We start from the raw sequence: 25,017 nt of genomic DNA, 5'->3' as shown, positions 1-25,017 counted from the left end.
AGGTCAAAGTTTAACTAGACTACATAAAAAAGGTTACTAAATTACAGTAAATTTGAACATTAACATCATCTGATATATGTTGTTGTTGTTGTTTGAGTTATCAGTCCATAGACTGGTTTGATGCAGCTTTCCATGCCACCCTGTCCTCTGCTAACCTTTTCATTTCTACGCAACTGCTACATTCTACATCTGCTCTAATCTGCTTGTCATATTCATACCTTTCATTGTCATATTCATACAACCATCAAAAACAACTGAACAAGACTTGGATGTCTTAACATGTGTCTCATCATTCTATCTCTTCCTCTGGTCAAATTTAGCCAAATCGATCTCCTCTCACCAGTTTGATTCAGTATATCTTCTTTCATTAGTGATTCGATCCATACTTCTCACTTTCAGCATTTTTCTGTAACAATACATTTCAAAAGCTTCTATTCTCTTCCTTTCTGAGCTAGTTATCATCCATGTTTCACTTCCATACAGTGCCACGCGCCAGACGAAAGTCTTCAAAAACATCTTTCTAATACCTGTATCAATGTTCGAGGTGAACAAATTTATTTTTTTAAGAATGCTCTTCCTTGCTTGTGCTAGTCTGCATTTTATGTCGTCCTTACTTCTGTCATTGTTAGTTATTTGACTACCCAAGTAACAATATTCATCTATTTCCTTTAAGACTTCATTTCCTAATCTAATATTACCTGCAATCTGATATATAACTCTAAAAAATACAGATTTATCAATCAATCAATCAATCAATCAATCAATCAATGAATACTGATCTGCATTTAGGGCAGTCACCCAGGTGGCAGATTCTCTAACTCTTGTAACACAATATATTAGGTTAGTCTACATCTTTAAGGAGAGTCATGGCTGAAATTTGGAACGTCTACAGTTTACCATTAACACAACCAAATTTAAAACAGAAACATGTATTAATAAGATAGAACAGCACACAAAATTTGAAGTTGATTAGTTAAATTTTGCAAAGTTGTTAACAAATAATGTTTATTCCTTTTATGTTCCATAGAAAACGCCAAGCTGGTTTCAGGAAAGGGAGGTCATGTACAGAACAGATATTCAACCTCAAGGGTATTCTAAGGTCTAGACCATTGAGGGGTAATCTTCGTCGATTTCCAAAAAGCATATGACTCAATTGATAGACAGACATTATTTTATGTCCTAGAAGAGTAAGTATTTGGGGGAACTGATCCATCCCAATGGACTAGACAAGGAGGCAAACAAGGAAAGAGCTAGAAAATTGGAACTGGCCTACAGACTGACACAGAACAGGTACAATAAACGGGCAATATCCTACAAAGCCAGAATTAAACACTACAACGCTGTTGTAAAACCAGAGGGGCTGTGCGGTTCAGAATGCCTTATATTAAATAAGAAAGGGGAACTTGAAGAAATTGAGAAGGAAAGAAAAATTCTGAGGAAAATTCTTGGACCTCAGAAAACGACGGATGGTACGTGGAGGAAAAGGAGAAATGAGGATCTCTACAAGTATTCCGAAAAGATCACGGACACAATGCGAAAACGAAGACTGAAATTTTACGGACATCTCGTCAGAATGAATGACAACCGCCTGACTAAAAGGATATTTAAATATATAACTGGATTGAGGAGAACAACGAAATGGGTGGAGGAGGTTAAGAAGGACGCAGAAGAAATTAAAATACCGTAACACCAGAATTGATCCTCAACAGAAAGAAGTTCAGAAGTCGAGTAGATGACCACAAATTTCATGAAGAGCAGCGGAAGAACAGGCCCAAATTTGTAATATCTGAGAAACAGAGAAAAATAAGGAGTGAACGAATGAAGAAGTTCTGGGAAGAGAAAAGAAGAAGACTGGTCAGAAAGCATTAAGTTTCACGCGGTCCATAGTTGGCCAAATTCGGAAGCAAGAAGAAGAAGAAGAAGGAAAACGCCCTTGCGGCACAGTTTTCATTATTTTTGGGTTGTAATTTGACAGACTTGTCAACGGTATTTATATACTTAATTAATAATAATAATAATAATAATAATAATAATAATAATAATAATAATAATAATAATAATAATAATAATAATAATTCGAGGACCCGTGCTGCTCCGCACCATTGGTTATAAACAGGTCAGATAACTCGTCTTGGTATGCCTATCGCATTCATATTGTTTTGCTTCCGCGTTTCAATGGTTTTATGAACATTTAATAAGAAGCGCGTTATGGTATGGCGCGGTTCGTAGTTAACATCTTAAAAAGAATCTATGTATGCTCTTTGGCTTGACAGGTAGTAATCAAACATGGTCGCTTGCAATGCCGTTGCTTAGGATGAAAATCACATTTATATCAGAATATGAATGCAAGTGTTAGTCGCTTAGCAACCCGCTTAGTACATAATGGATTGCGGAAGCCTTCGCCTGCAATAATTATTGAAGTGAACATTTAATGATTTGATTTTATGATTACTCAAAGTTGGCGGAACTGAGAGACTAGCAGGTACTTCGGGAGAGAATAAAACAAAACTAAAGCAAATCTGTCCTGTAGAACGAACGGATTTGCCAAAGATGTTTTTAGTAAACTCTTTTAACATATAGATAATAATAATGGGCTTTGCAGTCAGGTATTGGAGAAATAAGTTTTTAAATTTTTCATACAATAGGCAAAACTCTAGGTTGGTGCTATTTTAGGAAGAAAAATATGAAGGTAAAATTCAACGGAAAATAAAATGCAGAACTACTTACAATTCCTGGATACATTGAAACTTAATCCAAAAAATTCAGATGAATCTGATAAGAACTCTGTCGCAATGATCATTTTATACATGACAATGAGCTGATAATACGTAAAGCTAGAAAACTGCAGTTGAAAGTTTTAAGAAACGTACTTGCATTATAACTGCTCTAGACTGTAACTTACTCCCTCAGACTTCTGTCTCCTCTTACGCACGGCCTAGGCCTACTGCACGTAGACGACGTGAGAGAAAGATTTCTTTGTATACTCCGTGCCCCTACCCTTTACATCCGGCATTTAGAGCTTTAAAGTGACGTCAGGGAAGAGCTGATAACGGGATTTCAAAGAGGAAGACTTAGGGGAATTTTTAAGGTTAAAATTGAAAGTTCGATTGTTTTGTTCAGTCATGATTTCCCTTAAACATTTGGAAAGACCCCCCCAAAAAAAAGGAATAATGAAAGAACATTCGTTATTAGGATATTAATAGGAATATAAAAGAAACTTCTGTGAATATCTAGGGAAAATAAAATATTCTACAGTTGATTATAGAAGGCGGACGAATGGTCAGCGTATTGCCTTGCTCTTCAGAGGGCCTCGGATTCAACACCCAGCCGGGCCTACGATATTTACTTCTTGTGTATTTCTATACGACTTAATACACTTCTCTTCATCTGCTCACGACAAACCACAATAATAACCCCAGAAACACGCAGTAATGATTACATCTCTCCTTAAGTGAGTTCGTGTCAGGAAGGACATTCGGCCGTAAAACTGGGCCAGATCCCTACCTAGTGCCGACCTCAATATATTAGGAAAGGACCAGGAAGGAGAAGACAGTTGATTATAGAAGGGAAGGGCATAGGAGGAAGAGAAGCGAAGATGAATATCGTGGCTTCAGAACATAAAACAAAGGGCTACTCGGTGCTACACACTGCACCATGTGGTAATGCTGAAGATGTAGTACTTCTCTGTACTGTGTCACACTGACACAGATAGGTCTTACGGCGACGATGGGGTAGCAAAGGCCTACGAGTAGGAAGGAAGCGGCCGTGGTTTTAAGGTACAGTCTCCAACATTTGCCTGGTGTGAAAATGGGAAACCAGGACACGGCCGCTTCCTTCTCACGTCTAGCCCTTTCCTATCCCATCGTCGTCATTAGACCGGTGTCCGTGCAAGGCAGGAAAAACACAATAATTGGAAGGGAAAAGGAAGGGCTCCGATCCTTCGAAAAATGAAGACAGTGGCTACGAAGGGCGTGAAAATGGGACTTTCTAGGCCTCGCGAATCTAATTCTATCGGGGTAGAAGGGAACAAGAGTTGATCAAGCAAGGTCTGTTTGGAAAATTTTCAAACAAGAAGACTGACACAAGTGTAAACAGTGCCAGACTCAGCTAGGACTGTGGGTGATGGCTGTAGATGTACATGCACGGTATCCCCTGACTGTAATGAGAGCTATGTTGGGCTCCTCACTTTGTCGCTTGGTCACCTCTTGTTCTCGGCCGACCCCGATAGTATTACAGCACTCGAACCCTAGGGAATCTTTCATTTTCACGTCCTTCGTGGCCCCTGTCTTGCTTTGGCCGACGCTTCCATTCTTCGAAGTGTCGGTACTCATACGTTTTTCCATCTGATCAGTGTTCATAGAGGACAGCTGCCCAGTTGTACTTTCTCTTTAAAAGAATAATCACTACCCCCACTTGACGATAGAGTAGTGTGCTGTGGATTGAACACAAGTGTTGTCAACGGCAGCGATTTCACGCTGAACACAGCGGTAAAAGGTATGCATCAGCTGTAACCAGGAAGTATCGAGGCTTTTGTGTACTCAGCAGTGCTGTTTTCTTCTTTCTCTTGGAGAAGAGTTGCTGTTACTCACCATGTAGGTGCATATTAAAGCAATTTTGCACACTTCTAACATACACTTCGATATTCCCTCGCCGTCACCATCCACTCCTTTCTTACGCAGGTTTTTCGCGGTTTTTTTTTTTTTTTTTTTTTTTTTTTTTACCTCGACAAAGTCCAACGGTCTGGCCAGTCATTATTGGTCTGTTTCCTTCTGACCCCTTGAATATTCGATCTTGGTTTTGTGATCCTCTTCACCACGTGTATTTTCGGTACTAGTTTCGTGTTTTACAGGACCACAAGTAGATTAGATAATTTCTACTTTTTCACCCTTCCTTATTTTGCTCATTTACTAAAAGTAACAACAACAAAAAAATCTCATCTTTAATAGCGATTACACTGATTTAACTTAGGTTTTATTCAAAACTCCTGAATGGTCCAGAGCGGATATACACTAACTGACAGAGCAAATGCAACACCAAGAAGGAGTGGTCAGAACTTTATGCCAATTGCAGGGTAGACTGACGTCACTCAGGTATGCTCATGATGTGAAATGCGCCGCTGTGCTGCGCACGTAGCGAACGATAAATGGGACACGGCGTTGGCGAATGGCCCACTTCGTACCGTGATTTCTCAGCCGACAGTCATTGTAGAACGTGTTGTCGTGTGCCACAGGACACGTGTATAGCTAAGAATGCCAGGCCGCCGTCAACGGAGGCATTTCCAGCAGACAGACGACTTTACGAGGGGTATGGTGATCGGGCTGAGAAGGGCAGGTTGGTCGCTTCGTCAAATCGCAGCCGATACCCATAGGGATGTGTCCACGGTGCAGCGCCTGTGGCGAAGATGGTTGGCGCAGGGACATGTGGCACGTGCGAGGGGTCCAGGCGCAGCCCGAGTGACGTCAGCACGCGAGGATCGGCGCATCCGCCGCCAAGCGGTGGCAGCCCCGCACGCCACGTCAACCGCCATTCTTCAGCATGTGCAAGACACCCTGGCTGTTCCAATATCGACCAGAACAATTTCCCGTCGATTGGTTGAAGGAGGCCTGCACTCCCGGCGTCCGCTCAGAAGACTACCATTGACTCCACAGCATAGACGTGCACGCCTGGCATGGTGCCGGGCTAGAGCGACTTGGATGAGGGAATGGCGGAACGTCGTGTTCTCCGATGAGTCACGCTTCTGTTCTGTCAGTGATAGTCACCGCAGACGAGTGTGGCGTCGGCGTGGAGAAAGGTCAAATCCGGCAGTAACTGTGGAGCGCCCTACCGCTAGACAACGCGGCATCATGGTTTGGGGCGCTATTGCGTATGATTCCACGTCACCTCTAGTGCGTATTCAAGGCACGTTAAATGCCCACCGCTACGTGCAGCATGTGCTGCGGCCGGTGGCACTCCCGTACCTTCAGGGGCTGCCCAATGCTCTGTTTCAGCAGGATAATGCCCGCCCACACACTGCTCGCATCTCCCAACAGGCTCTACGAGGTGTACAGATACTTCCGTGGCCAGCGTACTCTCCGGATCTCTCACCAATCGAACACGTGTGGGATCTCATTGGACGCCGTTTGCAAACTCTGCCCCAGCCTCGTACGGACGACCAACTGTGGCAAATGGTTGACAGAGAATGGAGAACCATCCCTCAGGACACCATCCGCACTCTTATTGACTCTGTACCTCGACGTGTTTCTGCGTGCATCGCCGCTCGCGGTGGTCCTACATCCTACTGAGTCGATGCCGTGCGCATTGTGTAACCTGCATATCGGTTTGAAATAAACATCAATTATTCGTCCGTGCCGTCTCTGTTTTTTCCCCAACTTTCATCCCTTTCGAACCACTCCTTCTTGGTGTTGCATTTGCTCTGTCAGTCAGTGTAGAACGGATAGTGTGACATTGGAAACAACCAGAAAATGAACTCAACTTACTGCTTCACGATGTGTTACCCACCTATAAACCTTGTGGAACATGTTAGCCTGCTACCAACTTGTCAGAATCATAACTGAAAATTCAATTCGTGACACAGTGCCATTTGCTTCAATATTTATAATAAACTAGCTGATGTACCCGTGCAGCAGAAGCGGCGACTAAGGGGAGCGAGGGGGATGGGGGGGGGAGTCGCCCCCCACCACTTTGTAGAGAAAACATTAAATTTTTATTCCATTTTAGCCGGCTGAAACTAGGAATTATAGAAATTATTTTTAAAATGTGTGCAAATTTTTAATTATTAACAAAATTATTACCGAAAATACGCACAGCATGTCGCTCATCGCGGCTGACAGATTTCTATAGCGCCACAGCAAGTAGTGGAGACTTCGCAAATGCTATGAGGTAGAGTAACAGGGGTATATTTATTGCCAAGGTCTTGGACACTGTGGTATGATTCACCTGCTGGCCGCGTGCATTCGTCAGTCTCTTTAGTATTGTCTGTTAGTTTCTTACAGTGTAGTCAGATACTAAATGATTTTTTTAATTTTATAATCACGCCGTACTTCTATTTAATTGTAATACGTGTATAATAATGTAATACGTGTATAATAATCTTTCTTTGGCGAAAGTTTTATTGTATAGTATTGAATCGAAATCTGAAAAAAAAAACTATTATTGCCGCACTTAAATTAGTAAACTGTCAACCTTTCCCTCTGTGTCGAAATTCGCTCAAAGAGCATCAAAAACTTACCATTTTGTAGCTTTTTTTGTTCAGTTTTGATGTGTATAAACTCCCCTCCCCCCGCCCGCTGTATCCCTCAACCCGGTTACTTTCTGTAGTCAGCATATTTTTGGCCCCATGGAATTTTGCACTGTATACAGAATTCTAGGTTAAGTAGTGTACACGTTGTGAGTAAGATTCTATTAAATTTTATAGCTCTTAACGTTACTCCACTCCATGTGAGATTTGTGCTGGACAAAGCGGAGGCGGGGCTGGTTTTTCTCCGGATACTCCGGTTTTCCCTGTCATTCATTCTAGCAACACTCCAATAGCATTTCATCTGTCGGTCACTAACCAATTTCCCAGAGGAGTGCAGCAGGCTTCGGCAGCCGGCACAATTCGTATCCTCGGCGCTAGTTGGAAGCTTCATTCATTCCATTCCTGAGCCGGTCGAATGATTGGAAACAGGCTGTGGATTTCCATTTTCATTAACGTTACCCCAGAAACGCGACGCGGACGCCACCATACGTCTTTTCTCTTACCTACTATCCGTCACGGTCAAGTTGGGCAGTTTTCATTATAATGGGAGACACTCACCGTCTGCCTGTTTTACATCCTCAGAAAAGGTATGGTTTTCCCAACTGAAGTCAACATAGGTCATTACAATGACGTCAGAAGGAATTCCGCTTTTAAAAGCAATGAATAATCACCACCACCACCAAGCTTATCGTAGTCGGTACGGTAAAACTGAATAAGATATAAATGACCGGAAATTGTTTTCTCTATAGCCTAACTTTGGTTATGTAGTATTTTTCGATAGGACCAATAGCATAGGTAATTAAATATTGAATTTAGGCGTTTTTCCCTAAACTACCATTTCATCCAGGGTGAATACAATTATTTATAACCTAGTCTGTAGTTCCTTATTCCTGACTTTACATACCGATTTTCACTAAATTCTGCTTACCCATTTTCTCGGGGCTCGTCGTTGATATGAATTTAGCAACAAAAAATCAAATTCATGAATATCTGTTATAGCCGGTGAGGTAAAAATGTATAAGAAATAAATGATCCTGAAATTTAATACTATCTAACTTTAGTTATGTAGTATTTTTATCGATAGGACCACTAATAACATAAGTATTTGAAAATTACATTTTAGGCCGTCCCATAAACTATTTACCACCTGAGGATGGAGGACGCAGACGAAGAATACACTCGCGGTATCTCCTGCCTGTCGTAAGAGGCGACTAAAAGGGGCGACCAAGGGATGATGGCATTAAAACCACGAAACTACTTGTGCTTAGTACCATTACGTGAGGAACACCACGGTTCTGTGGTTAGTATGGTCGGCGATCGTGTGTAATCCTCCGATGCGGGGGAGCGGACATTCGGCTGCGGGAACTGATGACCATGTGCCGTAACGCTGTGCTGGAATGCGTCGGCTCCCCTAGGTTCAGAATGGATCTGCGCTACATGTGAGTAGTACCACTTTACGAGAAACACCCCGGGTGTACGTTCCCTGTGATTAGTACCACTCTGTGAGAAAAACCACGGGTTTGGCTGGCGCCCGTACCACTATGTGCGAAAACCATGGGATTGCGTTTCCTGTGATTAGTACCACTCTGTGAGAAAAAACACGGGTTTGGCTGGCGCCCGTACCACTATGTGCGAAAACCATGGGTTTGCGTTTCCTGTGATTAGTACCACTCTGTGAGAAAAACCACGGGTTTGGCTGGCGCCCGTACCACTATGTGCGAAAACCATGGGTTTGCGTTTCCTGTGATTAGTACCACTCTGTGAGAAAAACCACGGGTTTGGCTGGCGCCCGTACCACTATGTGCGAAAACCATGGGTTTGCGTTTCCTGTGATTAGTACCACTCTATGAGAAAAACCACGGGTTTGGCTGGCGCCCGTACCACTATGTGCGAAAACCATGGGTGTACGTTTCCTGTGATTAGTACCACTATGTGAGAAAAACGACGGGTTTGGCTGGCGCCCGGAGCACTATGTGCGAAAACCATGGGTGTGCGTTTCCTGTAGTTCCATTATGTGAAGAATACCGTGGGTTTGTATTACTTGTGGTTGTTACTATAATGTGTCATCCACCGTGGGTCTGCATTGCCTATGATTAGTAGCACTGTGTGAACAACACCATGAGTATACGTTGCTTGTGATTAGTTCCACTAGTGAGGGACACCACGGGAATACCGGCGCCCGTGAGTAGACCCACTATGCGAAACACCATGCATTTGTGTTACCTGTCAGTGATGGCATTGTGTGTGGCATACGATAGGTCTACATTTCCTGTGATTAGTACCACCATTAGACAAACACCATGAGTCTACGTTACCAGTGATTAGTACCATTATGAGGTATTCATTTATAGGAAGGGGAGTTAGGGATTGAAATAACTTAAAAGGGAGATGTTCAATAAATTTCCAATTTCTTTGAAATCATTTAAGAAAAGGCTAGGAAAACAACAGATAGGGAATCTGCCACCTGGGCGACTGCCCTACATGCAGATCAGTAGTGATTGATTGAAAACTTTATTTTATATATGTATAGATTGCCCCGCCAATAAATCGCAGGTTTCTTAAGAAAATGGAAAGGTGCCGGTACTGCGAACCGTTGCATACCGGCAGAAGAAAAGCACTGGTACTCGGGATTTGCAGATGTAGTTTTTTCTTTTTCTTTTCTTTTCAAAACTCGGCTGTTTTCGAAGAGTCCTTGAATAACACAGGACTCACCTGTTCTGTTGCAGACAAGGGGTTGTGCCGGATTCTGGGTTTCTCCGCGTTAGTGCAGTTTGCTGCAGCCCTAGTAGGTCTCGGCCTTCAAAGTGGCCTCTGCTCGGCCCTAAGGCCTGCAGATTACTAGGTAGCACATGGTCAGCCCGACGGATCGTTATTTCAGACCGCGTGTCATACACTAAACATGAGTGTCAGTGGGCGTACCCTTGGCTGTCCTTTGTTTTGTGGAAGTCCTGCTGTTGAAAAGAATTCACTGCTCGGCTACGAAAAAGAATCGAACACTTCTTTTGTGTCCGGCCTCTTCAAATTAAGCCCCCTCTGTGTACCATCGGATATACCACAATCGCAGGTCCAAACCCAGATTTTTGAAGGAGGAAAGAATTTCATTCAGTACTGTTTATTGTACGATGGCGACATATACTCGATCTCTGAATATCGTCCATCATTTTATATTTTGAATTATATCTTTTTCCTTGCAGTTTTTGACAGGGTTGAGTCGATGAAGTCTGCAGTGCTCGGATTACGGAGAGAGGGCCATTAACCTTTGTCCCTAGCGATCTGAGAGATTTGTTGTGAAATGAAAGGAGACAGAGTGATCTGATAACGCTATCACGTGCTCCTTGGTAAGTCTGGTGTTGTCACATCTGTGCTGATGGTCTCGTGATCGCTATAAATGCCAGATGCAGACATCTACCGTATCTATGTAAATACTATTATAATTCTGTTTGTAACATAACTTAGTTTTGTTGACCCGGCAAGTTGGCCGTGCGGCTAGGGTCGCGCAGCTGTGAGCTTGCATCCGGGAGATAGCCCCACTATCGACAGCCCTTAAGATGGTTTTCCGTGATTTCCCCATTTTCACACCAGACAAATGCCTTTAGAACCACGGCCGCTTCTTTCCCACTCTGAGCCCTTTCCTATCGCATCGTCGCCATAAGGCCTATCTGTGTCGGTGCGACGTAAAGCAAGTTGTAAAAAAAACAAAAAAAAGTTTGCCTCATATCTTCCACTAGCAGAACGTGGTCGTCATGACGAGTAAGCTTTCCGTTTTAAGTCGCTGGTAATGAATAATTTAGTTAACTATTCTGTGAATCAGTTTCAAAGATTGTTCATTGGTTTGGAAGTTTCTGCATGCTCCGTACACTCTGGTGTCTAGCCTGTGAACTACCAGGATCTGTCTCGGGCGGCGGGTACTGTGAACGCGTGCTTGAACACGTACAAGCGTAATTTCTAAAGAGAAACATTAGAGTTGGAAAGAAAATGCTCAATGTGGTTTAGTCTTTATTTTGTGATAAGGACGTCATTTTCCCATTATTTACATTTTCATAAAATACTTTACATCGAGTTTTATTAGGTTTATATCATTGGTCTGGATTGGTTAGGTTCTGGCTCAGCGACATAAAAGATCTTTCATGTCGTCGTATGGGGATTTTTCAATGAAGATGGCAGCCTTGTGAGCACGCATGATGCTGTTCTAACGGCGAAAGTGGGAACCGAGAGGAGTTGGGATCAGCCGGTCGTGAGTTAGACCCTTAGACGCTGATACGACGACATGTCATTGGCTACTACACATGAATGTAATAGACAAGAAAAATGTTCCACCGATCAATACATTTATTGTGAATGAATTATTGCACTAGTACCGGTTTCGACCTATCTTGGCCATCATCAGCTAGCACACAAATTTACAGTCATAGGACAAAATTACAAAGATGTTACGTAAGAGCATCCGGATGTCTGATAAAAAATGGAAGTAAAATATATTGCAGTATGTTGCGTTAAAATATCTCTGATTAAAAGTGGTGATGGTTAGAATAAACTAAAACCTATTGATTGAGCATGGACATGAGTACATAAACACATTAAAATATATATGCCACATCATAAGACACTAAAAAATATAGCACATTAAACACATTAAAACATGGTATATTTTAAAAACGTCTATTAAAATTTGAGTTCATGTTGCATTGCATTCATTCTTCAATCCTCTTGTAGTTCTTGTGTTGATTAAGTTGAATATCGAGAATGTTCTATGGCTGATATACTTTGTATTGGTATGTTATAAGAATTCTTGTCAGTAAAATTTGAAAATTGAGTACAGCAAAGAAATGGTCAACAAAATCATCCACAAAATAAAATCCCAACCTAAAACTAAATTAATCAAAACAGCCAAACCGAAAAAAGATTATGTCCTATTTACCTTCAACAACACCAATATATTATTATTATTATTATTATTATTAATCGATACGGCCACCTGTGGGCCACGTTTACACAATCTTCCTTCTGTCACGCAGACTGATACCCTTCTCTTTACACTCTCGCCAAAGATTCTTGAGTCTTTGACTTCTTCTTGCTCGTTCTTCCACCGAGATGTTCCGTGGCTTCGCATGTTGCTCTTCAGACGCATCCCTCAATCCCGCAACCTTCTTCCTAAATGATGTCCTTTCTTTTATATCCTCCTCCTTGATACCTATTTCTGCCAAGTCATTGTGCACGTGTGTAAGCCATCCCGGTTGTTTTTTCCACCTTTCCTGCAGAAGAAGTATCCTGTTGGTCAATCTCTCAGGGTTCATTCTTTTGATATGTCCATAAAACGTCAGTCTCCTTTTTCTCATCACAGTCGTGATTCTTTCTACTGTCTTGTAGAGCTCCAAATTCGATCTTAAGCGGAATGTGTTTGGGTCACTCGTCGACTTTCTAGGGCCTAAGATTTTTTGCAAGAATCTTTTTTCTCTTTTTTCAAGGACTGGGTCAGCCATCCTCGTCAAGGTTTCTGCTCCATAAAGGCACTCTGTTCTAACCACTGTGCAGTAATGTTTTAACTTGGCCTGAATTGAGAGAGACTTGGACTTATAGGTGTCATGACATAGTCTGAATGCCAGCTCCATCCTTCTCACCCTCTCCTTTAATCCCTCCTTTTCATCTCCATTGGGGGTGAGTATTTCTCCCAGGTATTTAAATTTTTGCACACGCTGGATATCCCCATACAATGTAACAAGTCTATCCGTGTCGCCTTTTTTTATAGAATCCATGAATGCTGTTTTCTCGAAAGAGATTCTTAACCCTCTTTTGACTGCAACATTTTGTAGTTCTTCGACTTGTTTCTTGGCTGTTTGACGGTTGTCTGTAATAAGAACGACATCGTCTGCGAAGGCAAGGCAATCCAACATCATCGCATTTTTTCCACAACCTATCTTTACCCCATTCTTCATTCCATTTTCAGTCATTCTCAGCCTCCATTCCCTAATAACTTTTTCTAAAATGCAATTAAAGAGTAGTGGAGAAAGGCTGTCTCCTTGCCTCAAACCCGTTTTTATCTCAAATGGATTTGAGAGTTCGCCCATAAATTTGACTTGAGAAAAAGTGTTGGTAAGAGATTGCCGAATTATGGCCAGAGATTTCTCATCCACTCCAAACTCCTGCAGAACGTTCATGAGCACTCCACGATCTATGGAATCATATGCCTTTTTGAAATCAACGAAGGTTATGATTGTCCTCTTCTGATTTCTCATAGATCTTATTTTTATAAGTGATTTTAGAATATAAATCTGCTCAGCACATGAACGCTGTTTCCTGAACCCTGCCTGGTATTCACCAATTTGTTTATCTAGATGTGTTTCAAGCCTCCGCTGCAATGCTTTGGATAGAATTTTGTATGCTATAGGAAGAAGAGAGATACCTCTGTAGTTGTTGACGTTAGTTTGGTCCCCTTTTTTGTGTAAAGGATGAATGAGTGCATTTTTCCAATCACTTGGTATTTCTTCTTTTTCCCAAATAAAAGCGAATAATTCCTCTAGTTTTTCCACTATATTTTCACCTGCAAATTTGAATAACTCTGCAGTAATTGAATCTTTCCCAGGAGCTTTGTTGTTTTTTAGTTGCTTAATTATGTCCCTAATTTCTTCCTTATTTGGTGGTAATGAATCCTTCAACTTGAATTGAGGCTCTCCAAATAGCAATCCATCTTCGGGAGGTTCACAGTTCAGAAGATTCTGGAAATAGTTGGCCAGATACTCGCAGTTCTTCTTGTCACCAATAATGAGTTTCCCTTGTTCACTTTTAAAACATAGATTACCAGGGGAGAATTTTTTGATTTTGTTTTTAAACCTTCTATAGAAATCTCTTGTGTTGTTTCTCTTGAAATCTTCTTCTATGTTGTGCAGCTGTTCTTTCTCGTACTTTCTTTTTGTATTCCGAAGAATTTTTGCTGTGTGTTTCCGTTGTTCCCTGAAGTCTTCGAAATTCTTGTGATTAGTACACCATTTATTCCACGCTTTAGACCTTTCCCGTAAGGCTACTTCACAATCGTCATTCCACCATGGATGTTTCTTCTTTTTGGCGATCATTATAGTCTTTTCAGCTGCTTCTTGTATCCTCCTTGCCATTTCGTCCCAATTCGAAGATTCCAAGACCTCAAGCTCTTGTTTATAGTTCTCAACAATCTCTTGGTTTATCTTGAGTTCATCAGTTCGATATTTCTTGATTTTGGGTGAAGGTCTCTTGAAGGACTTTGGAATAAATCTTATCTTGACTCTAACAAGGTAGTGGTCAGAATCTATGTTTGCACTCTTTTGCACTATAACTAATATCTTTAAGAAGCACAATCTGAAAATAGCATTCAAAACCACACACAACAGCACCAACACTATACACAACACCAAAACAGTCAATAATAATAATAATAATAATAAATACAACCAATCAGGTGTCTACCGCATCAAATGTAACAACTGTGACACAAGCTACATTGGACGTACAGGTAGAAACTTCACCATCCGTTATAATGAACATATAAATGCAGTAAAGCACAACCATTTCTCATCAATAGGCCAACATGTAGAAGAATCTAAGCACAACTTCACAGACATCAATAATGACATGATGATATTAAACATAAACTCTAAGGGCCCCCTGCTCAACATAACCGAAGATTTCTATATTTCTTTGGATCAATACGCTAACCCCAATCATAACAATAACAACATTACAGAGAAAACCAGTATCATTTTTGACAAAGTCATTCCTATCTCAAATTAGTAAAAACACGTCATAACAAACCGACGAATCACAAACCTAACCCCGCCCCTACCTTCACAATAGCCACTCCTCCATCCCCTCCACCAACATCCCTCCACACAGCTCACATGAGCCCCAGACGTACTCGCAGCAGAACACAACAAATCTCCAAACATATCGGTACACAACCTCCACAGCAACAACAGTAAGTACTTTTTTCATTTCACACATACATCCAGGCATTCTTTCATACATACGCTATACTCATATTAGCTTTTCTTTACAGATAACAACCATATAACGTGCATAGACGAGAGAAGTGTCACCACCAACTGCTCTAAAATTAAACCCTATCTTGCTGTATATATAAATCTTACCTGACTACATCAACAGTTGAATTGCACAGTACTCAATTTTCAAATTTTACTGACAAGAGTTCTTATAACATACCAATACAAAGTATATCAGCCATAGAATATTCTCGATATTCAACTTAATCAACACAAGAACTACAAGAGGATTGAAGAATGAATGCAACGCAACATGAACTCAAATTTTAATAGACGTTTTTAAAATATACCATGTTTTAATGTGTTTAATGTGCTATATTTTTTAGTGTCTTATGATGTGGCATATATATTTTAATGTGTTTATGTACTCATGTCCATGCTCAATCAATAGGTTTTAGAGGGAGTTGAGATGTAAGGGGGAAGCGCGTTGGTGGCCGGTTTTGGGGGAAGGAAGGGTGTGAGAAGAGGCTTTCACTTGGGCAGAGTCCGTAGCAGTGTACAAACCCCTGTACGAGCATGCGCCAGCCAGAACTCCATGGTCGCACGCAATAAAATTTATGACCTTATTTGCCCTGTTATTTATATTTTAAGAAGAAAAATAATACATAATTATATTGATATGTAACATTTGAGACCAGTAATTTTGATTCAGATTGAGCCTCTGGCTTGCATTCCATGATTTGATGTTTGCAGCCGTGAATTAGATTGTTTTTGCGTGGAAGACTTGGATGAGTTGGGTGATGCTGGTCAGCAGCAAAGAAAGATTCGTGGTAAGAAGTGCTGTGGCTGAGAGACCACCAGCCGCCACTGGTTCCTAACCATTTGTGAGGAGATACTGGAGTTAATTCCCAGATAAACTAAATTTCCCTCCCCTTTTTGACAGAACCGAGGACTGTCTACTTACCAGTAGTGGCGAATTTGAACATTTTTGCCCAAAAGAACAGTACAGTAAACAATTAATATTTAAAATTACACAAAACCAGTGTTCAGAACGTGATAACTGATGACATAAAAATGAAGAACTGATCAGTAGTAGAAATTTGACTCTAGTCTCCAGTCAAACAGTGGAGGAGTTACACTGTTAAATAGAACAGTGCCATGTACAGTATAACTTTCAGATGTCAGACATACTTATTGTCTTCAGAGATTATGGCAAACAAGGTAAGAGACACCAACATATTGTTAGCCAATAGTGATATCTCCAGAAATGAAACTCATGTTGAAAGGAGGTTGAGAATAACAGGTGATGAAAGTAACACCACACAGATGTTGTGTTGTGTTCTAAGAGGAAATAACAAAACATTAAGCAAATAACTTCTGAACCTAATAATCATCATAAGTGTACCGCTAACTTGGTACACGTCAAAGTGTATGAAATGATTGGAACGGCATTCATCTTTATAGCGTTTGAGAAAATGTAGTGTAGTAATATTTCCGTGTGTAGGTTGTGTAATCTGCTCTTCAGTGTGCTCATTGCAATTTTTTATTTTGCATAGAGTCTGTCAGCATTTTCTGTATCATTCGCTTTAATACACATGTACTAGTTTGTCTACAAAATTGTAAATATGTTGTGTACTGTTGTGAGAAAGCTCTACAAAATGCTTCACTTGTATTTGTACACCTGCTTCTCAACGTCTGATATCAAGGAATTGGTTATTGGTGTTGCAGAAAGAAAAGGATCTTGAGTTGACAGCACGTATAGGTAAGGAGCTCCTCACGCAGAACCAGAAACTTGAGGCGAACATCGCATCCTTGCAGGCTGAGTTGAAGACAGCCAACGAGAAGCTGACACAGCTGAGCCATGAACTGATCAAGAAGACAGAACTGATCCAGGTGCTTACCAACGATGTGGACGACTCTGGATCTGAAGCAGGTATGGCTATGAGACCATACTGGTGTTTTTATTATTATTATTATTATTATTATTATTATTATTATTATTTGCAAATAAGCCCATTTAGGACTACACAAAGTATTTAGAGGCATTTGTTTGGTTTCCTTCATGTCCGTATTTCTTTCATTCTCTTGCTTTGAGCTTCTTTTCTCTATCTGGTTGAGCTTGTTCTTTGGTTTTTACTCTTGGTCAGTTTGTCATTTATAAATTTTGGATTGAGCATATTCTCTATTTTGGTGTATTTTTGTGCCATTTCTACCATTTTAAGGTTTTTTATTATTTTTTTTTTTTCACCAATCCATTGCATATGCAGCCAGTCCCTGCTATGCATGGTGTGAAAATGTTGCTAATAGGGTTGGTTAGTGTATGCATTTCAGTGGGCTTGGCAGACTGATATATAATAGCAACTCTGGCTTGGTGAGGAAAGCAACGGGAAACTACCTCACTCCTCATTTCCCTAGTACGCCTCTTCAGTGATGCCTAGGCCATCTATGACAGCTGATGGCAGAGCTGTTGAGGATCCAACCAGCGCTAACGCTGACCACTGAACATACACAATCCATTGCATAGCATCTGTTTTGAATTTATTCAGATTTTCATAGAATTTGAGCCTTTGTTTTGTAAGTGTCAAGGTTTGTTCTGTTGATGTGTCTGTCATATTTTATTCCGAGTTTTCTAATGTCACTGTAAATGTCCATGTGTTGTCTAATTTCCTGTTTATTTCTAAGCCTGAATTCTTTGCCTAGCTTTCCTTATTATTTTGTGTTCTTTATTATTCCAAAATTTGTACCTCTCGGCTACCATGGTTTTTGAAAAAGAGATTTGTGTTGGGAAACTGTTACATCACTCTTGTTTGTACAATACTAAAATAAATATTTCCAGGACTATAGGAGAGACCCAGGGACATTGAATGCAAAGTCTTTTATGTGAAATTCAAGTTGTTGCACCTCCTCTATTTCCCAGCAGCTGTCTAATGTGAGAGAGATCAATTGAATTTGGTATTTTCTGTGAAGTGGCTTTGCTCCTGGTGTATTGCAGCAACCGAGTGTGTTCTGGGTATCTGATTCATGAGATGTGTAATTAGTAACAAGGACAAACAGAGTATCAATAATGATAAGATAAAGGCTGACATGACTGGATATGTTGGATGAAAGTGTCGCATGTTTTGACTTAGGCGGTAGAGTTGTGCGAGGCCAGGTGAAGAGGAGAGAGTTCCCAAGTGATCATGAGTTTGCATTTCGAACCTGGCCGAGGTAATATATTTTTTTAAGGGCTTGTAGGCATGTCGTCGTTGGCATGTTAAAGGTCATCTTTGGTGCACTCTTTGTCATGCAACAACATAAACTTGGCCTTAGCACACTGACCCAAGGTCAAATGCGCCCCGCAGCCAGCATCTCCTGCATGTTATCTGGAGGACTGCAGGGATTGTCAAATTAGTCGTCGTGGGGCTTCTAGCTGGACCTGGCATTACTTCCTCGTACTTGTGCTAGACTCCTCGCTTTCATCTGTCCTGTCCGATTATGATGGGTTTTGCAAAGCCTGTGGGGGTATTTTCATTTCTATGCTCTTCGTGGCCCTTTCCTGATACCTATATTCTTTACAGAATTGGAACTCTCTCAAAAGAGGATGGTTGCCCAGTTGAACTTCCTCTTAAAACATGAATCACAGTCACCATCTAGCTTGAAAAGTACCGTTTTCACAAGAAGACAGCAGCACAATTGAAACATTGATACTGTATTGGGCGGCAGCCTGCCTGCATGACTCCACTTGAGAAAGTCTGCAGATCTGTAGTTGAGGTCATTCATTTGTTATAATCATTGCTAAAGTCAGCTTGCAGATTTCAAGGATACACATTCAAATCCTACGAAGGTTGTCAAGAATTTTGAAGCTAAAAGAAAAAGTAAACATATTTGGCATCCTATGATGTGTAGTGTCTACTTTTGAAAGATACAGTGTAACCTCTCCAAGGTTGGACACCTACGGTTCGTTAAAAATATGTCCAATGTAAATTACATAATGCATTTTAAATGTGATCCTCCAGCTTGATTACAGAGTCTATCAACAGTGCAGAGTTTGGTGCTCGTGCTCAGAGACATTTTTGTGTGACTTATTATCAAGGGTATGGTGTAAGAGACTTTTATTTCGTCAAAGGAGAACTTTATCACACAGTAACTGACATTTTGAGCTCACAACCATATGTCTTTGACCATGAGTGCCAATCTTTACTCCACCAACTTAGGCTTGATAAAGTTGGAGGTAGACAAATCAAAAACCTTTTGTAATTTAATCTACAGTTTCCTGCTTTTGTTGGATAGGCAGAGGTTCCTAGACAAAACATGGAACACATGCCCATCACTTTATATGATGCACCACTGCAACTAAACAGTGCTTTTGCAGACAAGGGTTCCAAGTTAAAATGTGATCAATTTGCAGTCACTTACAACATATTGAGCATTGTTGGTGTTGTTTGGAATCACCCTGTATGACTTCTTTGTTTACTTCCATCACTAATATCCAGATCTTGAAGGCTTACCAACTTTCTCACAATGTTTGGTGTTTTCAAGATTTTTAACAAGTGTCATTTTCTTAGGAACCCCATCAGGGCTGCGCTGCATCAACCTGGAGTTCATGCAACGCCGTATCGGCAGCCTCGAGGAGGAGAACAAGCAGCTGCGAAACGAGGCCACCCAGCTTGCCAGAGACACAACGGAGTGCGAGGAGGCGGAGCAGAGGTTGGTGCAGGACATCGCCATGCAACTCGGTAAGCATAGCTTGTGTGTTCAAAACAAGATTGCATTCTGCCATCCCAGGAATTACTGCCTGTTTGTCTGGCATTGCCAGTGATTGAGGGGCCATGTTAACAGATCTTCATTCTTGTTCTGAGAAGAAAGCTGGAAAAACAGTAGGAAAGGGAAGAGACTGGAAGGGTGTACAGTTGGGTAAAGATTAAGAACACTGGATAAACCACTTCTCACACAGAGACTGAAGATCTCTGATGATGATCCTTCAACGAGTGTTGAAGAATACAATATTACTAATTAATATAAGAATTAAAAATGTGTTATTCTATTCATTTATTTCATTGCAAGCAAGCAGTAGGATGAAGGTACTGAATTATGGGATTGTTGGGATATGATAATGTAAAAAAATGCCTGTCAGAGTTACATTTTTACAAAAAAAGGAAAGGAAACTCAACAGTAACAAGGTGAATCATTTTAAAAGCATTTTTGAGAGTCGTCTGATGAGGACTATTTTGACCTGGTATTCGTATCTTTGAAATAAATATGTGAGACTTGCCAAAAGACAGTAATGTGATTATCTCGGTAAATTAGTTAATCTCAATGCAGTCATTCTGCGTTAATGTAATAACTGTGTACTGTTCAGCTAATGCCAACATGGAAGTGGACGGCATGGCATCGGAACTGGAGCGGCACAAAGAAGAGAGCAGACTCCAACACGAAGAGATTGTCAGCCTGTCGTCAAAATTGGCTATTGCCGAGGAACAGTTGCAGAGGGTAAGTAGTACACCTCCTCCTCCTTTGTCTTCTACGTTCTAACAGTTAAAACATTAACTCTCTAAGAATAGTGTTGGTCATGATGAAATCAAATGATTTTTATTATTTAAATCGCAATTTTATTGTTTTAAATGCCAGTCTAACAGTTCATAAGTATAATGAAATAGGACGATCTGATGGGGTATGTAGCCTTATAATACAGTGTTAAATTTATGGTTTAATCTTCTTTTGTGGTAAGCTAGGTGGGCCTGTGTCAATTTCATTTTGAATTGTAGTATTTTGTGTCGTAACTTTATATTATACAAATATTAATGCCAATGATTGAAATGAGTAAAATATGGTAAAAACTAAACTACCTGTAAGCAAACTTCGATTTTTGAAAGAAACCACTGTATTTAACCAACCCTGCTCTTGAATGGAAGAACTAGGATTTTACCTCTGGTATCTCTTTTTCTTCTTTTTCCTTTTTAAATCCATGGAAGAGTTCTTTTAATATTACAAACCCGTGGATTGTCTATTCAATTTCAGTTTCACGGAAAACAGTACGCCAATAGTTGTTACTTCATAAATGTTCCACCCCAGTCATGGATGTTGATATGTCACGCAGACTGTAACAAATGGAAAGTAGTGCACAGAGTTTGGAAAAAATGTATGTGCGATACACCTCGTATTCGTCGGTGCCTTTTTCTCCTGGGGTCCTTGACGGGCAATATTATGTGATAAAAATTACGGTATGAATAGCATGATCCCGTGTCATATACGAAACATTTCTGACTATTCAGTAGGCACATAATAATATCCCAGCATGACACTCTTGTTGCCCTGAGACCTGAATTATGGTGTGATGTGCTCTGTAGATATGAACGGCAGTTTGAAATTGGTTGAATGTCTGTGTTTCTACACACAACCACTAGACAATATCACAGCATCAGTTCAGAGGTTGCTATCAATTCCCATGGCTCCACCCAAGTTGAATTTAGTTGGTAGTAATAGTGAACTGTGTAACAATTTAGCCTTAATCTGTCTCTATGATTAGCGTATCCAAGACATTCCTTGTACCTCTAATGGTTTAAGTATTGTATACTCTTTTAATGGCCCCAGATGTACATTTCTTCAGTCTTGCTCCACATAAGATATAAGGTTTCAGTTGAATGGTTCCTGTGGTTACCTTCTATATACAAACAAATTCTCAGACTTCTCTCACAATGTTAGTTGAGATTATGTTTGGAGCATAACCACATATTTGTTCCCCCTTCACTAATCGACATCTTAAGTCTTTCACTATTTTTATGGATATTATTACAATTTCCCTGTGCAGTTCACGATCGAGAATGAGGAGCTTGCCAACATGCTGCACGTGACCCGAGACAACCAGAACAAACTGGCAAGCGAGCTGGCGGACTTCAAGGATCGATACGCCGAGGTGATGAGCCTGCTGCAGGATGCCCAAGAACAGCTGAGGAGACAGAGACGTAAAGGGATGCCTACAGCACGAGGAGGATCACTGTTCCCATCTCTCAATGCCACCGCACTACCGGACTCCATCGCCAACGAGCTGGAGTCTTCTCTCGTGTCAGAGCTAAGCCTCGATTCAGGCATCAGTGCGGACCGAACGTAAGTCTGTACCCTATCATTTTTTTAAGATTACACCTTAGGCTTTTAGACAGACAGGAGCATGAATGGAATAAACATAGTGGCAGGTCAGGATTGGAAGAAGGAACAGTGAAAGAGGAGAAAAGGACAGACATGAAAACACAAAAGACGAGGACAATCTCAACACCTTAATACACTGCTATATTCAAATACTGTGTTTACTGAAGAAAAGGCTTGCGGTATGCAGCATTAAACCCTGATCAAAACCTGAAATTAGCTAGTGTGGCTCCAGGGACCTTAGAAAAACTCTATAAATTGAAGATACCTTCATGATAAAAAGCACTTGTAACTGGAATATTTATGACTTCTAAGTTATTTCTGCTTGGTGCAGAATAATTATGGTATTAGAGGATTATTTTTGTTTGCAGACCTGCCTACAAGAAGGTGTTTGAGACAGTGCGGTGCGCCTCTCGCAACTCGGCCAGCAGCACCACAAGCAACAGCCCCGTACACCAGCTGTACCCTCCTCGTGGGGGAAGCGGTATCGTCCCTCCTACCGGGCCACCTGCCATGCTGACCTGCTCGTCGTCATCTGGTCCACGCATGAGCTCCTTCGTCAGTCCTCACATGGGAGCACCTTCTCGTGTGGGACCTGCCCTCAGCTTCCCCAGCCTGGACTCTGTCGGACAGAGCGAGTCCGACTCGTCCATGATCACAGACAGCGAGGACAACTATCCGTAAGTAAACTAGATTTTTTGGATAAAGAAACAACTGTACAAATATGCATAAAAGACTGGAAGATGGGGAGTAGGATAAGATAAGGCAGGCAGTCATGGTATTTTAGAGATCCCCAGTTGTATCTCTTTGTGTGCTTATACAGCTTTCTTCTTATCTTCAAGACCTGAAACTGCCTCATTTGGGGTTGAGAAGTAATGGATCAAAAGGTACTATGATTGGTGCAGGCAAACATTTCATTTGTCTCCCTGTGTTTCGGGTTGGTTACATAGTTGTACGTACCATATTTTCTCAAATAATTAATGCACATTTTTGGTGGAAAATATGGGGCAAAAAATTTGGGTGCATGAATTATTCTACAAATTCAGATGTCTGAACATTTTATTTACATTTAAAAGATACATCAGATATGCAGTATTATGTACAGAGTACTGCCATAAGTTCTGTCAGTAAAATCTAAACACGCTGTAGTATAGTAATTGTGAATGAAGAAGAGGGGCAATGCTGTATGTAGTCGTCCACAGGGTCACCTTTAGACTCCGCAAGTAACCGGCTTGCAGTGTGCCAACAGCAGGTAGCAGTGAAAGATGGAGGGTGGGGAGTGTATGAGAATCATATCGCTGTATTGGCATTAATTTGTTGCGGAAAGAAAGCTAAAGAAATTGTTTCTACTCTGAAATATCTCGGTATGAATGAAAGATTTGTGTTTTGGACAATAGCATGGTTTAAACAAATGGGTGCAACTGTTGATCGCGTCACATCAGGCCATTCTATGTGTGTATACTGAAAAGAAGTTGTGAATGCTGTTCATTCAAGGATTCAATGCAATCCTTTGCATAAACAAACAATCTCTTGAATATATCTCTAGGAACTACATCATATATTTTTAAGAGAGATTTTCATGTTGGTGCATATAAAAGATACACACGGCGTTTACTAACTGAGAAATTAAAGGAGACACGCTGGGTTTGATCCCAGACTTTGTTGACGATGTATGGGGGAAGCCAGTATTCATTCATCGCTGCTGCTGATTGGCCTAGTGGAAGTCCAGACCTCAATCCATTGGATTATTCCCTGTGGCAGAAGCTTGAGGTGATAGCATATCAAAAACGGCACTGCAATTTTGAGATGTTAAAAAAAAAAAATTCAGTCTCTTCAGCTATTAGAAACATTCCACTGGATACGGTTCATGCAGCTATTGATGAGTGGCCTCAACGTCTTCGCCACTGTGTTGTCACACAGGGTGAACATTTTGAATAAGAGTATGTTCATTCTGTAGCATTTTTTGTGGTTTTTCAGAATGTTTGTATATTAAAGGGTTTGCACTGTTTTATTTTGTAATGTATTGCAGGTACTGACAGAACTTCAGCAGTACTATGCATACATAAAATTATTTCAACTCATTTGTATTTATTGTCATTTGGTATTAAATAGTATACATCAGGCAACTTTGACTTCTGGGTTTGAAGTATGGACACTGGAAAATATTCTTCCCATTACGAGCTGTTAATACGATCTGAAGCAAATTGTTTTATTCTATTTTATTTTATAACTTCCCTAATTATAGGGTTAATAATAGGACGAAGTATACTTCAGTTTCCAACACACAACTTAGTAACCACTGCTTAAGAGGTTATAAAATTTAATATCTAATAAATCATATTAATATTTGAATATTAAAAAAAAAGAAATAGGAAGAAATGTGGAAATTACAGAGGTATAACCCTATTATCACATTCGCTAAAAATAATGGAGGTCATAGACAAAAGACTGAGGGATATAGTCGAAACACAGTTAGAGGAAGAACAATATGGCTTTAGACCGAATAGATCAACAATAGACCTGATATTTACAGTGCAAACGATAATGGAAAAACATCTGGTCTGGAAAGGAACAAGGAAATCATCTTCGTAGTTTTGGATTTGGAAAAAGCTTATGGTACAGTTAAGAGAAAACATGTATGGGAATGCCTACAGGAAAGGAATGTTCGAAAATCATGAATTAACAAGATAAAAA

The 25,017-nt window shown here is 40.6% G+C and overlaps 1 protein-coding gene across 4 annotated transcripts in view; it reads left to right on the top strand.

Annotated features, from left to right (window-relative positions):
* milt (trafficking kinesin-binding protein milt) overlaps positions 1-25,017 on the top strand; it is a 461,657-nt gene that overhangs the window by 395,952 nt on the left and 40,688 nt on the right. For all 4 annotated transcript variants that reach the window (XM_067156966.2, XM_067156969.2, XM_067156968.2 and 1 more), the window contains 5 exons: positions 16,933-17,137; positions 19,749-19,919; positions 20,543-20,673; positions 21,992-22,287; positions 22,695-23,003. In XM_067156966.2, coding sequence (XP_067013067.1) covers positions 16,933-17,137; positions 19,749-19,919; positions 20,543-20,673; positions 21,992-22,287; positions 22,695-23,003 — 1,112 coding nt within the window. The remainder of the gene's footprint in view (positions 1-16,932; positions 17,138-19,748; positions 19,920-20,542; positions 20,674-21,991; positions 22,288-22,694; positions 23,004-25,017) is intronic.

This window comes from Anabrus simplex, chromosome 13, assembly GCF_040414725.1.
Source record: "Anabrus simplex isolate iqAnaSimp1 chromosome 13, ASM4041472v1, whole genome shotgun sequence".
NCBI lineage: Eukaryota > Metazoa > Arthropoda > Insecta > Orthoptera > Tettigoniidae > Anabrus > Anabrus simplex.
Note: the sequence above shows the minus strand (reverse complement) of the source record. Positions and strands in the feature narration are given on the sequence as shown.